The following is a 16,214-nucleotide window of genomic DNA, read 5'->3' as shown; positions in this document are numbered from 1 at the left end:
ATATTCATTTCTGAACCTTTAAACTCTCCACAGACTACATGTACAGGTCTCTAGTCCTGTGAATGGAATAGTTTATATGGATGACTTGTTTTATCTAGATAGCCTGAAATCCATTTAAATCTAGTAAAATAAAAAAACAATAAAATCAAATTCTCAATTAAATATTCAATTTCTGATGCATTTGTTAACTGGAAAAGAGTGTAATTTAATGAAATAGACTCTGTTTCATATCATTTTGTTGAATACAATTTTTGTCTCAGTACAAATGAAAGCTTGGAAAACGACTCAATTAAAAACGAAATTTATCTTCAAGTTGGTATTCTAAATGTAAAGTTTCCTGCCTTTTGGTAATCTCATGGGTAAGATGGGATTAATTACTGTCAGATTAATGTTCAAATCAATTTAGATTCTTTATTCATGGAGTTTGTTTGTGAAAAAAAAAGTTGTCTTGGTAAGTTTTCTTTGGATCATTAAGACAAAAAATTGTCTTGTGATCATGTGGACAAACTGTAACGTGAGTTACCGTAACGTGAGTTACCGCTTCACATGACGATACCTGGAGAATGTAAGACAATTTGAATTTTTACCATACTCGGTGATGTATGTTGTTAGTCCATGACTTTGACACAATAGACTTTAAAGTCTCTCTGTTTCTTGTTTGAGGAAACTTTGTAATATAAGACATGCCAAATTTTTGCACGTCCAAATTATGTAACGTGAGTTACCGACATTTGTAGTGTTTTTCTCATAGTTCTCATAAGAGTCTGTGGATGTAATGTTGCTGTGAGGTAGGATGGAGGTGCATGATACTCATTCACATATAGTAACTCATATCACTAATTAGGTTTTAAGGATATTGATCTCAATGACCTAATTTTGAGTTCAAAATGTAACGTGAGTTACTGTGGAAATGCCCTTATAATGAAAATTTTCCAAACTAAACCGTCTACAGGTATGGTTTAATGAGAAAAACAGTGCTTTATATTTTAGGCTTTATTGCAAAAATCTTATACAGTAGGATGTTTTGTGATACAACTGACCTACATGTATGCATCAAATGTGATATCTTGAACATTTAAGTTACTGTTCCCAAGGGAAAACAAGACCTTTAAAGGTGAAATCACCAACATAATATTGAAAATTACTTCAATGACAGTTGTTAAACAATAGCAAAAGCTCAGTAAAATTTTCAGTAACATCCATCAAATATTGAGAATTAATGATCATTTAAAGATATACACATGTCAGCCTAGATGGTGTTTTAGCTCAAAACAGGTCTTTGGGACACATGATTCATGTCACCTGCATTTGTTACAACTCTGGCTTTACTTTAATTTTTGCATTATGTATTTTCTTTCAATAAATTTTTAAGAAATACTGCCAATAGCCCTTTTTTTTTTTTGTATCGATCCAAATTAATGAGGATTCCAACTTGGGGAACCTTACTACTGATGGTTGTGTAACATCTGGGAGCATTGTATTTTGAGAAGTAGCATTATATCAGAGAAACAAATCTGTCCCAAATTAATGAAAATCAGTCATAAAATAATGATAGGAGTATCTACAGTAAGATCCAATGGCACCAGTGACCTTTTCCTGAACCCTAAACCACACGACTGTCACGTCAGCTAAACTCATCCTTCATATTTTCAATTGTCTCAACTTTGCAGCAAAGGGTAAACATAATTACTGAGATCATCTTAGATCACAGTATCATGCATATATTTGGAGAGAGCCATGAAGGGAACAATTACACCATGTTAAAATGACAGTTTGAACACCTAGAAATTCTAATGTTTACAAATCATGCAGAGTTGCACACTAACCCATATTTTCTACTGGTTTGACCTGTCTCTTAGACCAGTAAGGGCCCAGTTTTTCTATTTTTTACTACTAGTAGTCCATTCCTGAAATTACAGTGATTTTTTACTGGTCAGGGACTGTCAGACCAGTGCCAGTGTACAGCATTGGATAATGTCAGTGACATGATGCTGTCATGAGGTTGTCATAAAACATCACATTGGCTGTTTTATCACCTTCCACACGGGTGCTACTGGAACATCACTTGTACAAATTTGCCTTATATGCCAAAGCTGCTGCTTCTGTCTTCCTCTTTATATTCTACAAACGTTGGAACAGGAAATGTACTTACGTACTACTTATATGTACAAAAGAGTACGGTACCAGATTGCAGTAAATGTCTGTGATACAGGTGAGGACTATGCTACATTTTATGAGACAGGCTTCAAATGTGACAATGTTGGTTTTGAGAAATGACATAAATCAAAATGAAACAGGTGACCTGTCGCACACTTCTACTTAGACTTCTCTTTCCGTTTCCCTGCTTTCCTTGAAGTCACCTGCGTACTTTCTGGCTGTTCATAGACACGCGGCTCTAATCGCGGCTTCTGCCATTGCACCGGATTTCTTCTGTACATTGGCCATGGCGGCAGTGTCAACTTGAAAAGATTAAAGAAAAATAACGTATATTAACAGATGTGAGTACTTTGAGCATCATGGCGGAATGATGCCATACAGGAAGTTATGCTATCACTAAATCACTATTATCACCATTATTGCTATCTTATCATATCTATCTTATCCTTTCATATTCTTTCAGTTAAGGACAAGGGGAAGTATGACAGGGAGAAAAACACTTCTCTGCAGACATTTTGTACTGTATTTCTTTTTCCCATATCAAAATAAATCTTAATTTCAGAATGTGACCCTTTGCCTTTGTTCATAATCTTACCTTTAACAAATGATAACAACAAAGTGCTCTGTTATAGTTTCTAAGTATTCTAATGTCTATTAAAGGCATTAAAATGGCTCTGCACTCTTTTTTTTTTCAAATATAAATTCTGCAAAGTAAACTTCCATCAGGTAAAAGAATGCAGTTGAAATAATACAACTTGACTCAACTTACAATGCAAGAAAGCACAAATCCAGCACCAAGAATGTAAACGGTTTGCACAAACTGCTCACAGACGTAACCCCAGATGAACCCGACAACCTTTTCAGAGGAAAGGGGAGGCAAAGAAAAAAAAAATGGTTGTGCACTTACAGTGACCATCACAATTATGCACTTTAAAATCATAATCAATTATTATGAAACTTTACAAGATCAAGTAGGTCTAAGGGTACATGAGGATGCAAACAAGTTAAGAAGCAATGGAATAGTACACAGAATTTAACAGGAAAAATATACATGTAATGTACATGTATCTACAACAGCCAAACAAAAATCAATATTGGTCATCCAAAAATTGGAATATATATACTATAGCCACATATCTATATCTGTTCTTTAAAAAAAAATGTTATGGTGTCCAAACTGTGCATATACAAACATTAATGAAAAGGAAAGATGAAAGGCAGGCAAATCTTTTTCCTTTCATGTTTGTTTCACACTACATTCATGTGTTAGGCATTAACAAAATAATTGTAAGATATATCATGGTATCCTGTTATTTCCAGTCAATATATAGGCAATTCGCTGGTTGTCTCACAGTAAATAGGGAACAATTTGGGTAAGTAAACAAAGAATGGACAGTCATAACATGTATACCTTAAACTTCAACTATAATTAATAATGTTTATTTCCACCAGAGACCTTATAAACAATATTTACTTTTGAGGCACACTAGAATATTGCTTACTAAGGAATAAAGACACAAATCTATTGCAATCATCATTAAAGGCTTAGTGCAATTTTCTTGCTAAAAGACTATATGATATAAAATGGAACTCATGCTCACTTGTTTCTGTAATAATATGATATGGAAGGATGCTTGGACCTCTAAAATCTAACACAAAACCATTCAATTGTAAATACAGAAATAAAAGGTAGGTGTGTAAATACAAATAATAATGCACATCCTCCTCCTCATCATCATCTTCATTATAATGCAATAAGGACTGCAAAATGAAAGGATAAAATGATTTGAACACAAAAATCTTCACAAAAAAAGCTTTTTGAATATATATGTTTGTCTTTACTGGATTTATCATATTGAATTGAATTTTGTTACTTAATGTTAGTACATTGTACTCTCTAAAAAGCTCCTCATCTGAATCAGCTTACCGCAAATAGGACTATGATGGCTTGGAATATCTGTTCCGCAAGTTTCTGCCCCTTAAAGTCCTGATGTGAAAATGAAGCAGGGAAATACAGTTACAAAGGTCAGACAGTTCAATAATGAAATGAAAGTTGACATAATTGAAAATCAGAAATCTTCACTGCACTGACACTGTATCTTTCACAAGCTCAGGTTCCGTGCACAATGCGTACAGAGGCAAGTCTACCTATCAAGCACACAACATCACAAAACTATTGCCCACACACCATGCCTATGAATCACATTAGATAAAGGCAGCCATAATGTGGTGACAGAAAAATCCGTCTGTGCGGCCAGCGCATGCGCACACAGACATCTTATCCGTTCATGGATTTGAAATTTGCGCTGACCGTCAATTCAGTGTAGCTCTCCCAAGGTCCTCTCGACCGAGTCACATTCAGTCATCAATTCGAACAGAAAGGGACTAGAGTAACTGCGTCAGTAAGCGGCCGTGCAGCCGTTCGCGGCAGGTACAACATACACGGTAATATACCGCTAAACACTGCATTGCACTGTTACATGCACACTACACATATACTAACACACTAGCAATCAACAAAAACCAACCTATAAAATGGGCACGATCTCTGACGAAAGTGAAATTTTCTCACCTAAATGACAACATATCGCATCCAAATTGAAATTTTCGGTACTTCTTAACATAACAGTTAAGAAACAATGGTCCAAGAAACTTGATTTTTTGTCGTTTTCTCGATGTTCATGGATTTTGAAAACATACCCTCACGTAAAATAGAACTTTCGCGAGCCGATGTGGGCCGCCATTTTTTTCGGAAAGTGAATGTTACCATCGAAAAAAAATGAGAAAAACATGAGAAAGACATCAACAACACCGCCAGAATTGCGATCTTGTTTGCGGCCAATGCATGTGCGCCCACTATTTTCACGTGCTTTCGCAATGGGAATTGGCGCTTACGCAATGTTCGCGAGACATGTGAAGGCGTTCAGCTAAAGATCGCGGAGCACGCACGTATTGCATAGGGATTGTACATCGTGCCGCAAGCAGAAATACTACGTCGCATATCGCCCTTATCGGCGAAAATTGTGCCGGGTTTTGCCCTGGTAAATCATGAAAACTGCATTGGTCAATGGTAAATTTCTTTTATGAAAACAATTGCGTTAATGAATAATCTTGTCTATGATATATGAAATGGTTGAAAATAATTTGCCTGATTTGTTTACAAGTTGGAAAAACCCTTAACAATGCTTAAACTGCCGCAAACGGGATATTTTACTCTGATAGAGTCTATTGGCAGAACCAAACGTTGCCCAAAGCCTGTTTTAAATACTTCAACTTAACTGGTGAGTCTTAAAATTGAAGAAATTTTTGGATTTCAAGTTGATATTTACCCGCGATACTACGTCTGTCGTGATCCTGAATGCTACAATGCACAGCCCTATTACGCTATGCGTATGGGGCTGCTGGTCGCGGCATGATTACCAAGACATGAGAGCACTTTAAATATTTTGGGGCGAGTAAGTCTTAGTTATATATGAAAGGTACTTTAACCTGAAACACAAACTAAGACAAGGAAATTCAGGGAAACTTTTGAGGTACCAAAACTTTATATTATCTCTAACACTGCAAGACTAACAATACAGCTGGGAGCTGCTTTCCCCGAGAAGATGGCACTGCTGCCATATTGCCAATGCATTGCACGTTCTAAGATACTACCAAACAAATTGCAATATATGGGACTACGATACAAAAGTGGCAGCTCAGCCTTTCATTTAGCTTACCATATGTGTCGGTATACTGTCTAAAAAGCCCATTTTCTAAGATTCTCCCAGATAACCACAATGAGGAGAACACAAATACAAGAAGCGTTTGATTAAGACTGCAACTGAATGTGTATGGCTTGATGTGTAAGGCTTGATCTTCCGCAGTGGTAGAAAGTGTCCGCCTTCACTGGCCCGTCATGCGTCCGTCTTAGCTTTACTTCGCTTGCTTCGCTTTTTTTGAGTGACATGACGTGTTGAAAACCAAAGATCCATTTTGATGGTCGATCCACTCAATATTTTCTAGTGCATCGTTTTAGTTATAGCGCCATCATGTGTCTGAGGAAGCTTTGCCAAAGTTGCCTGCATAGTAGTCATATTTTTTTATTTTATTAATATTTTTTCTGTCTCCTACCTTATGGATTAGTTGCGTTCATTGGATGAATGAAATGAATATAAAGAATATGTTAGTCACTTTTCAGCTACTTACCTTTCTCCAAGGAGCTTATCAGAAGATCACAATGTAGCACTGGAAGACAAAGAGACATGATAACTGACGTATTAGATACGAGAATCAAAGGCATAATTTACCATTTTCAGATGAATAAAAAACCCCAGCATTGGTGTCTTAAATAGTTCTAACATGTGAGTTAGGGATAGAAACAACCACTGTAAAAAAAATTGAATCAGTAAAATTCATGTTGAGTATTTTTGAATATACAAAATGTGAACAGTATAGTTATCCTAAAAATGTTTCCAGACTAAACCGTCTACAGTTATAGTCTATTGAGAAAAAATATTGATATCTCCTTATGTTTTAAAACTTTATCACAAAAATTTTATATTGTAGGATATTTTGTGGTACCTACAGACCTACACATATGCATCAAGTGTGATATCTTGAACATGTTTAAATCACTGCTCCCAAAGATAAACAGTACCTTTAAAGGGATCGTGTAGTTTTGGTTGAGACCTAATTCATGGGTGTATGCAAGGGGGGGGGGGGGGGGGGGGTCGGGAGGGTCGTACGACCCCCCCCCCCCCCAAATTTTCAAGAGGTCCACTTTTTGTAAAAGACATTTTTTTTGAGGGCTTTTTACTCTATATAGGCCTACAACAGGAAAAAAAAGTGACCAGGTGGTGTTCCAGCAAATTGTCAAAAACCTCGTAAATTTCGTAACTTAGTTTTAGTATGCCATAATTTACCTTATTTCTAAGCTGCACTGCCATGCCGAAAAAGTCACTTTTGTATGCACCAAATTGCCCCATTTTAAGATATAGAATTCAAAAACTCCCTACCGTGGAAGGGGGGACACCCCCTCCCACACCCTCCCCCCGCTCGGTCGCTCCGCTCCCTCGCAAAGGTAAAGGTCCAAAAATTTTGGTTACGACCCCCCCACAAAAAATCCTGGATACACCCCTGTAATTTCATATTTTCTAACATTTTTGGTGAGATAATGAGAAACCTCACATGAAACATGAAAGAGCATGGGGTCCTACTAATTGACGCAAACTGATGTAAACTAATGCAAACAGTGCAAACTGACGCAAACTAATGCAAACTCAATGCAAACGCAATACAAGCTCAATGCTAACTACTACTAGTAATTAATGCAAACTAACGCAAAACACTAATTAATGCACACTATAATACAAACCGTTAGCGGTGAAAATTAGGGTGAATTACAGCACCTGGACCTGGCTCTTCCTAGGCCACTTAGTGGTCTCGAAACAGATATCGATCAAGTAAATCCATCCTATCGAAGAATGACGAACGTCACGTTTACTTCAGTACTTTAATTGCTACATTCAACAAAAGCTCGGAAAAATCATTTTATAGAAATATCATTAAATCCATTTTTTTTTTTATCAAACAGATGTCGTTTACGTTTTATTTTGCTTTCAAAATTCAGAAAATGTAGAACAGAAGGAGGCACGGAAATACGAATGATCGATCATTAAAAGACGAAATACTAATTAATGCAAACTCAACGCAAACTCCAAGACACAACGCTATCCTATCTGCCTATGTAAAAACCACGTATATCGATTGCAAATATTGGAAAATGACACCCCTTAATATTAGGTGTTACAAAAAACAATTCCCACTTTGATCCTTAATAGTTTAAAGACTATATCAGATAACGCTGACATTGATATGAGCAATAGTTGAATAGTTTACAATTTTGTTGGAGGCAATTTCAAAATGACAGCATAATACAGTTTCATTAAATTAAACATTAATTTTTCAGATAGTTTTCAGATTTTGCTCTATTTTCAACCCTCTGTACAAAACTTTAACTTCACACAGAAGTCAATTGGTATGTATGGGAGTGTGTAGTTGACACCCAGGCAATGGTCCTGGACAATGACCTAGGATTTGAAAGCTACATTATTCCTGAGAAATCTCACTATCACAGCTAGTCTTTATTCATTCTGAAATGTGGTGTATGCAAGCACGTGGAAACATGTACTTACTTTTTTCATGTGCATGCATTTCACTCTTTGCTAGGAATTCAAACTAGTAGTGCCCAGGCAATCCATCATGAATAATTAATAAAGCATTCATGTGCCTTGGAGCAGAGCTCTGAACAGGTAGTGTCCAGGTCAATTGTTCAGGGTCATTGCATGTACACACTCACATACACGTCATTAGTTCTTGTGTAAAGTTCAGGTTTTGTACAGAGGGTTAAAATGTGACCAAAATCTGTAACCTAACTTTGAAATTAATCATGGATTTCATGTAACTGATATTGGTTTTCATACTCAAATCACCTCCATCTAAAATGTACACTATTCAGCTATTATTCACATCAATGACAGTTTTATCTGATATATAGTGTTCGAGCTATTAAACATCAAAAGTGGGAAATGTGTTGTTGTTTTTTGTAACCCTAGTATATACTAATTTATGCAAACTCCAAGATACAACGCTATCCTATGTGAAAATCGCCTATAACGATTACAAATATCGAAAAATGACACCCGATGTATAAATGCAAACTCAATTTCCAGTGTTAAAATAACCTAAATCGATTATGAATATCGGGAAATGACACATCGAAACACTACCTGTATATTAAAATGTACTGAAAATTCCAAAACAAAAAGTTTTTCTACCTGAAAACTACCTACATCAATTACAAATATCGGAAAATAACACCTCGATATTAAAGAAAAACCCCGATATTATATAAAGGACAAATAAAACGAGACTCACAAAACACTATTACTTTCCTGTATCAATTTTTCACTCTTGCAGAAGCTCAAATTTAATTAGCACCAGACAGAATAACAGTTTCCAGCAAGAGTGGGGTATAGTGATGTAGAGGAAATTGTAATTCCCAATGTTAAGAACTCTCGAATTTTCAAGCGGGAGCTTTATTTTAAGAAATACTTCCAACACTTCCATGATTCGCAGTGATATTTTTTTAAAAATTCCGTAGGGCAAATCGGATCCCAAATTGCCAATTGTTTCTGGAAGATATAATCACATTCCTAGAAATTAAAGATTTTTTACCCATTGCAATAAGAATAAAATTGGTGATTAATTTTTCATTGCAGCCTCATAAATGAGCAGTGAAAGAAATGCTTAATAAGATATCACAGGAAATACCCCAAATGAAGATGGATCAATTATTCATTGTGAAAAGAGGGCAGTCCTTTCTAGTTAAACCAAGTTGTAAAGTTTATAGTGAAATATGTTTAGATGATTAATATTTTTTCGACCTTTTCTTAATTCCTACATAACCCTTTTTACAACCTGTGCCTTATCTGCAACATGCATCCCACTCTCCCCCATTCTCTTCCTTTCTCTTCTCGCTGTTGTGTCCATATTTCATGTAATATTTAATCGACCGAGTAAAGAAAATAGGATACATATTATAAACATTTCAAACATGAAACAAAACCAGAATGAACATTACAAAGGAATACACTGGAACTGTATGTGTCATACAAAATGAATATGAAATAAATGGAGCCAAAATGAGGGTCAGGGGACACAAAAGTTATTTACTATTGCCCGTAGACATGTGAACCCACACATGTTACCCTAATCGTATGTATACATTTCTGTACGTTTTTACGTTTTTTATATATTTTCTTTGTTGTCGTTGTTGTTTTTCTCAATCATATGTTACTCATATTTCTTTTGTTAATTTGTCCAAGGAATTTGTCATCAGCTTTGTGTCCTTCTTACTGTTTCCTCTTACTCTTTATTTATCCTCTCTCTCTCTCTCCCTCTCTCATCTGTCGTCATATTTTCTTACCTTCCTTGTTCACTATATCGTTTATACGTATAAAGCATGTGTTTCTGTACATTCTTCTTTGTTTCTGTTCATCAATCGTATTTCACTCTTATTTACTTTATTATAGTTGTTTGTATAAACTTAAAGTTATTTGCAACTCTGTATTATTGAAGTAATAACGTGAAATATGATTTTAGATTGGACTCCGATAGCCAGAGTATGGGTTGTTGAGTAAAATGAACTTTCAACCTTCGACTAATCACAGTCCCGCAAACACGTCATGAAAGGAAAGTGTCGGTCGATTAACAGATCGTGTAACGCAAACTCCCGAGCGCATTAGATCGATTTTCTTTATAATATCTGATTCCTACAAATTGCTGCCAATTACTGTGCCGAAACGATGGAATACTAGGTAATATCAATATTGATAATTGACTTATATTTGCATGTTAATACTTTCATGAATGCTTGTTCACAACAATAGGTAAAACAAAATTCACCGTCTAGGAGATTGATTGATTGATTGATTGATTGATTGATTGAATGAATGATTGATTAATTCTATTCGATTTGAAATTATTTCCACTTTGTGTTCGCTAGCACAAAAACAAACATAATTGACTTACAATGATACCTGAAGAGCATTTTTGTCCTTTTTCTGGACGTACAAAAAATGATAAAGCACATGATACTTTTACAACAGAAGAGCATTTATATAAGAGTCAAAGGGGGAGCCTATACGCAGCTTGAATTTCCTGGGCCCCCAAAAATAAATCACATCGTTACTTTGATTGAATTGATCTGAATTCATTTCCACTTTGTGTTCACAAGAATAGGAAAAAATGAGTTACAATGATTATGAAAAAAAAGGAAAATTTTATTTTTTTATGTAAAAAACACAATAATCTCAAAACATGTTCAAATAACACACACGCTTGCAACAAACCGTAAATAACTAGTGGCCATGAGAACCTAAGTGGAGGAGTCTAAATCAAAAGCACCGTCAGTATATTAGATAGGCCCCTGAAAAAATCCCATCATAACAGAACCGTAATTTCCACAAAACAACAACAACTACTACTACAACAAGGTATTCGTACCTTTAAAAACAAGCAAATTACTATAACAACTGAAACTAAAGCCCCGCAATGATAACAGAAAATGAGATGGAAGGATACGGAAACAGAAGGAATAGATGAGACAACTTGAGATTAGAAGGGAAAGAAGAGATGGAGAGGGGAGCTGATATCGAATAGAAGGATTTAACTTTTCAAACATATTATAACAATGTTGTGATATTTGGTTCCTAAATTGTCTCTTGAAATAAATGATAGACTGTCGATGCGTTAAAGTTGCATATAAATTGGTTAGTATATAAGTATTCTTTGTATGTGGGGTTTTGTTTAACCTGATGTTATGAACAAACATTGATAAAAGTACTAACATACAAAGGCAACTATTAGTATAGCTAATGTGGTTTTGATTGTTTCGGTACAGTAATTGTCAGTAATTTGTGGGGAAACAGATTAATCTTACGACCAACTGCGCTCAGGAGTTTGCATTTCAGAACCTGTTAATCGATAGATACCTTCCTTTTACAAGTTTGCAGTACTGTGATTAGTGGAAAGTTAAAATTTTATTTCCTTCACCCATATTCTTGGTATCGGAGTCCACTGTAAAGTCCTTCAGTAATACAAACAGAGTTGCAAGTAACTTTGCAAATATACAAAATAATTATAATTAAGTAAATCAGAGTGAATTACGATTGATGAAAAGAACCAAGGAAATGTACAGTAATACGTAATATAGGCCTATATACAATACACGACCCCGTGAACAAAAAAGAAAGAAAGAAAGAAGGAAAATATGACGAGAGAGAGAGAGGCGGTGGGAGAGAAAAATAGGGAAAGGGAAAGAGTGAGAAGGACACAAAACTGATGACATGAGCACAGCTGTACAAATTCAGAATGAAAGAAATACGAGTCACGTATAGTTAAGAAAAATAAAAAGGGAAAATAAAAAACCCAAAGACGAACGGAAATATATTCATATTTAGTGAACAAAGAATGAAGGAAAAATGGAGACGAGAGAGACAGGGGGGGAGTGAAAAGACACGTTACAGATAAAAAAAAGTCACAGTCTGTAAAAAGGCTTATGCAGTAACTAAGAAAAGGACGAACATGTGTCATTGTATAACCACAAAACTTTATTTAACTAGAAAGAACTGCCCTCTTTTCATACTTTCCACAATTAAATGATCCACCTTCATTTGAGATATTTTTTCTGTGTTATCTTATTAAGCAGGTCTATTTCTTTCGCTGTTCATTCGGGCTGCAATGAAAAGCTAATAGAATTCATAACCACTTTTATTCACACAATCTTTGATTTTGAAGTATTTGAATATCTTCCAGAAACTGTTGGGAATTTGTGATTAGCACAACGGAATTTGCATGAAAATTTCCCTGCTAATCATTCCAGTGTTAGAGGTATTTCTTAAAGGAAACCAAAACCCAAAGAGAAATGTGGATTGAGCGAAAGCAGCAACATTAGTAGAACACATCAGTGAAAGTTTGAGGAAAATCGGACCATTGATGCAAAAGTTATGAATTTTTAAAGTTTTGGTGCTGGAACCACTGGATGAGGAGACTTGTAGAGGCTAGGACGTCATGTTTGGATAACAATATAAAGAAAATTATAAAGGGAATTCCACAAAAATTCACTATTCTGAAATAATGAAAGAACACTTGACTAACCGCTTTCAAGAAGCAGGGGGAATAATTGCTACCCTTAACATATGTCAGTATTAAGTTGATGGAATGTGTAATTTTCATTAAAAATGAATTTTTTTGTGGAATTCCTTTATATTCTCTTTATATTGTTGTCCACACATGACGTCATAATCTCTAGTAGTCTCCTCATCCAGCGGTTCCAACACCCAATTTTTTAAAATTCATAACTTTTGCATCGATTGTCCGATTTTCCTCAAACTTTCACTGATGTGTTCTATTAATGTTGCTGTTTTCACTCAATCCACATTTCCATTTGGGTTTTGGTTTCCTTTAAAATGAAGCTCCTGCTTGAAAATTCGATAGTGCAAACATTGGGGATTAAAATTTCTTCTACACATCACTGCGCCACTCTTCCTTATAATTTTCATTTAATCTGGCGCTAACTAAACTTTTGCTTCTGCTACAGTGAGATTTGATGCTTGGTTGTACCAACTTTCCGTTAGGTTGTCGAATATCTAGATTTTTTTTTTAATATTTTGGGGTGTTACTTTCCGATATTTGTAATCGAATCAGGTCGTTTTTACATAGGGTAACATTGTGTCTTGGAGTTTGCATTAATCAAGATTTCGGGGTGTCATTTTCCGATATTTGTAATCGATTTAGGTCAGTTTCATATAGGATAACGTTGTCTCTTGGACTCGGGGTGTCATTTTCCGATATTTAGAATCGATTTAGGTGGTTTTCAATAGGATAGTGTTGTGTCTTGGAGTTTGTGTTGAGTTTGCATTAATTAGTATTTCGGAGTGTCAATTTTTGATATTTGAAATCGATATTACGTGGTTTTCACATAGGATAGCGTTGTGTCTTTGGAGTTTGTGTTGAGTTTGCATTATTATTTCGGCCTTCAAAGTAATCATTAATCATTCTGTTCTACATTTTCTACACTTTAAAAACAATAGAATCTCCCCGACATCAATTTTGGTCAAAAAATATTTCAATATTTCAATACAAATGATTTTCCGCGTTTTAGTTGACTGTTGAGGTGAGATGCTTGAAGAACTGAAGTAAACGTGACTTTAGTCATTCTTCGATAGGATGGATTTACTTGATCGATATCTGTCTCGAGACGACTAAGTGGCCTACGAAGAGCCAGGTCCAGGTGCTGTAATTCACTCTAATTTTCGCCGCTAACGATTTGTATTAGATTGCATTAATTAGTAGTTTGCGTTAGTTTGCATTAACTAGTAGTTTGCATTGAGCTAAGCTGCTTTCATTAGTTTGTATCAGTTTGCATCAGTTTACATTAGTTTGCGTCAATTAGTAGGACGGGGCATTCGGCTTTACAATGTTGTTTGTGAATATGGACAGGGAAGTGACACCTCCCTGTCCATATTGAGAAAAAAAAACACTTTTATTAGATATCTCTTTTTTTTAAATGAACAAACAAGTCAGATATCAATTGTGAAGCAATGACAATGTCCTCGTCACATAATACTGATGTGCTTGTGACGGCCATTGAAGTTTTGGATTTTTTTGTTTTGTTTTAAAGAATATTTTATTCTTCATCAATGGGAAACATAATATACAAACAAATTTATACAAAATTCTCTGGACCAATTTCATGATCATTTTCGTCAATGGATACAAAATTTATACCAAAACTTAACATCAATCTAATACATTTTGATATACTCTGATAATTTTTTTTTTCACAATCCATATACACAATCCATGTACACATCTCTTCTTTTCTATTTTTACACTACTAATCCCTCATTCTCTTTTTAATTTTATTCCTTCATTGCATTACAAATTTTATTAACTAAATCACTAACCAAAAAAATAATTTCTTTTCAACATTCATTCAATCCAACTTTAAATATCAATATCCACTGATTGAAGTTTATTGTTAAAAAACAAAACAAAACAAAAAACACACACGCAACACCCCCCCAACCACCCTATACCCCCGTCCATTCTCCCTCTTATACTACCCTACCCCATTCCCCCTCCCCCTTCCAAAACCCCCCTCACAACAAAACCTCAAAGGCAACTGAACCTGTGTGTCCTGACATACATTACAACACATATTTCAATTCGAGTACGTGGAAAGGCATTTCCTGGTGGATGTGCAGCAGACCCTACTCTATTAAATAAAAGCAAAACACATTCTCAATTCTTTTTCCAGTCTTCCCACTTTTGCAAATGTATTGACAACGTATTACGTATAAATGCTAACTTTTCTTCTTCTAACTTATCCTGCTCTACAGACCTTTTAATGAAATATTCCGTTGGGGGTGTCTTACTTTTCCTTCCTTAAAAAAGGAATTTCTTCACCAAAATTATAACATGGTTAACTAACCGAGCTTTTCCTTTATCTGGTAGCTCTATACCAAGAAAAAAAAATCTCTTCCCAACTCAACTGTTGCAAATCAACATATTCAAAAAAAAAGTACTACATTTTCCCCAAACATTCCTAGCAAATTCACATGTATGAAATATATGTTTATACGTCTCTTCCTCTTTATGACAAAAGGAACATAAATTATCATTTACGAACTTAAACTGAAATAAATGATGATTTGTGTACACTATTCCATGCAATAATCTATATTGAAAATCCCTCAAAACAGAACTGAAAGTGCTACTTCTTATCCTACTAAAAATACATTTTATATCTTAATTAGAAAAATCACAAATATATAAATTTCTCATTTTTTCTATCACCAAAGAATCATCACTTAATTTCTTCACTAATTCAACATAAATATCTTTGGAGGTAATCTTTTCCAAAGGAATTTTCTTCCCATTTCTTATAAGAATCATCTCGTCAACACTTATATCATTCTCTACCTCTGTGTTCTCTATATTCCTTTCCAACCAATTGGAAGCGCTTCATATATCTTCTGAATACTCAAAATATTTAAATAATTAAATCCTTTATTATAAAAATATTCCACAGAAAATAATTTTCCATTCCTATCCATTATGTTCCAATCTAAAACATTTTTTTTTCAAAAACAAATTTTCATCAAAACTACATTTTCCCTCAATACGAATCATTTTATTATTGAAAAATACTTCCTTCCTTATTTGATTATAATTACCCCTAAATTCCTTTGTTTTCACCCATGTTGTCAACAGATCCCTGTAAAATTCTGGTATGGACAAATTCAAAAGATAAATAAAATAATTACAACAAAATATAAATTTACCTCCAATATGTTTAGTAGCAAACTGAAAATATTGTTTCCATTATTTTCATTTCTTGTTTACCATTAAATAGCCCTTTAACCCACATTACTCTTTGAGCGTTTATCAATGATGGAAAATGCATCAACTTTACTCCCCCGTGTTCATAATCTAATACCAACACAGTT

At 34.7% G+C, this 16,214-nt stretch overlaps 1 protein-coding gene across 1 annotated transcript; it reads right to left on the bottom strand.

Annotated features, from left to right (window-relative positions):
- Positions 1-980: 980 nt before the first annotated feature.
- On the bottom strand, positions 981-6,068 carry LOC139712900 (signal peptidase complex subunit 1-like). The gene is made up of 4 exons (XM_071624677.1): positions 5,877-6,068; positions 4,085-4,144; positions 2,927-3,013; positions 981-2,459 (listed from the first exon to the last, which is right to left on the bottom strand). The coding sequence occupies exons 1-4, from the start codon at positions 5,907-5,909 to the stop codon at positions 2,316-2,318; spliced, it is 324 nt and encodes a 107-aa protein (XP_071480778.1). The 5' UTR covers positions 5,910-6,068; the 3' UTR covers positions 981-2,315.
- Between the last annotated feature and the right edge of the window lie 10,146 nt (positions 6,069-16,214).

This window comes from Diadema antillarum, unplaced genomic scaffold (genome assembly GCF_040938485.1).
Source record: "Diadema antillarum isolate AM-2024a unplaced genomic scaffold, OU_Dant_1.0 seq00001873_RagTag, whole genome shotgun sequence".
Classification (NCBI taxonomy): domain Eukaryota; kingdom Metazoa; phylum Echinodermata; class Echinoidea; order Diadematoida; family Diadematidae; genus Diadema; species Diadema antillarum.
The sequence above is the reverse complement of the archived record's forward strand: the minus strand, read 5'-3'. Positions and strand labels throughout refer to the sequence as shown.

Coding starts and splice junctions, on each gene's coding strand:
- LOC139712900 (XM_071624677.1), bottom strand. CDS start 5,909: ATGGGCTTTTTAGACAGTATACCGACACATATG. Junction 3,014..4,084: donor CCATCATAGTCCTATTTGCG/GTAAGCTGATTC, acceptor TCCTCTGAAAAG/GTTGTCGGGTTCATCTGGGG. Junction 2,460..2,926: donor GATTTGTGCTTTCTTGCATT/GTAAGTTGAGTC, acceptor AATCTTTTCAAG/TTGACACTGCCGCCATGGCC.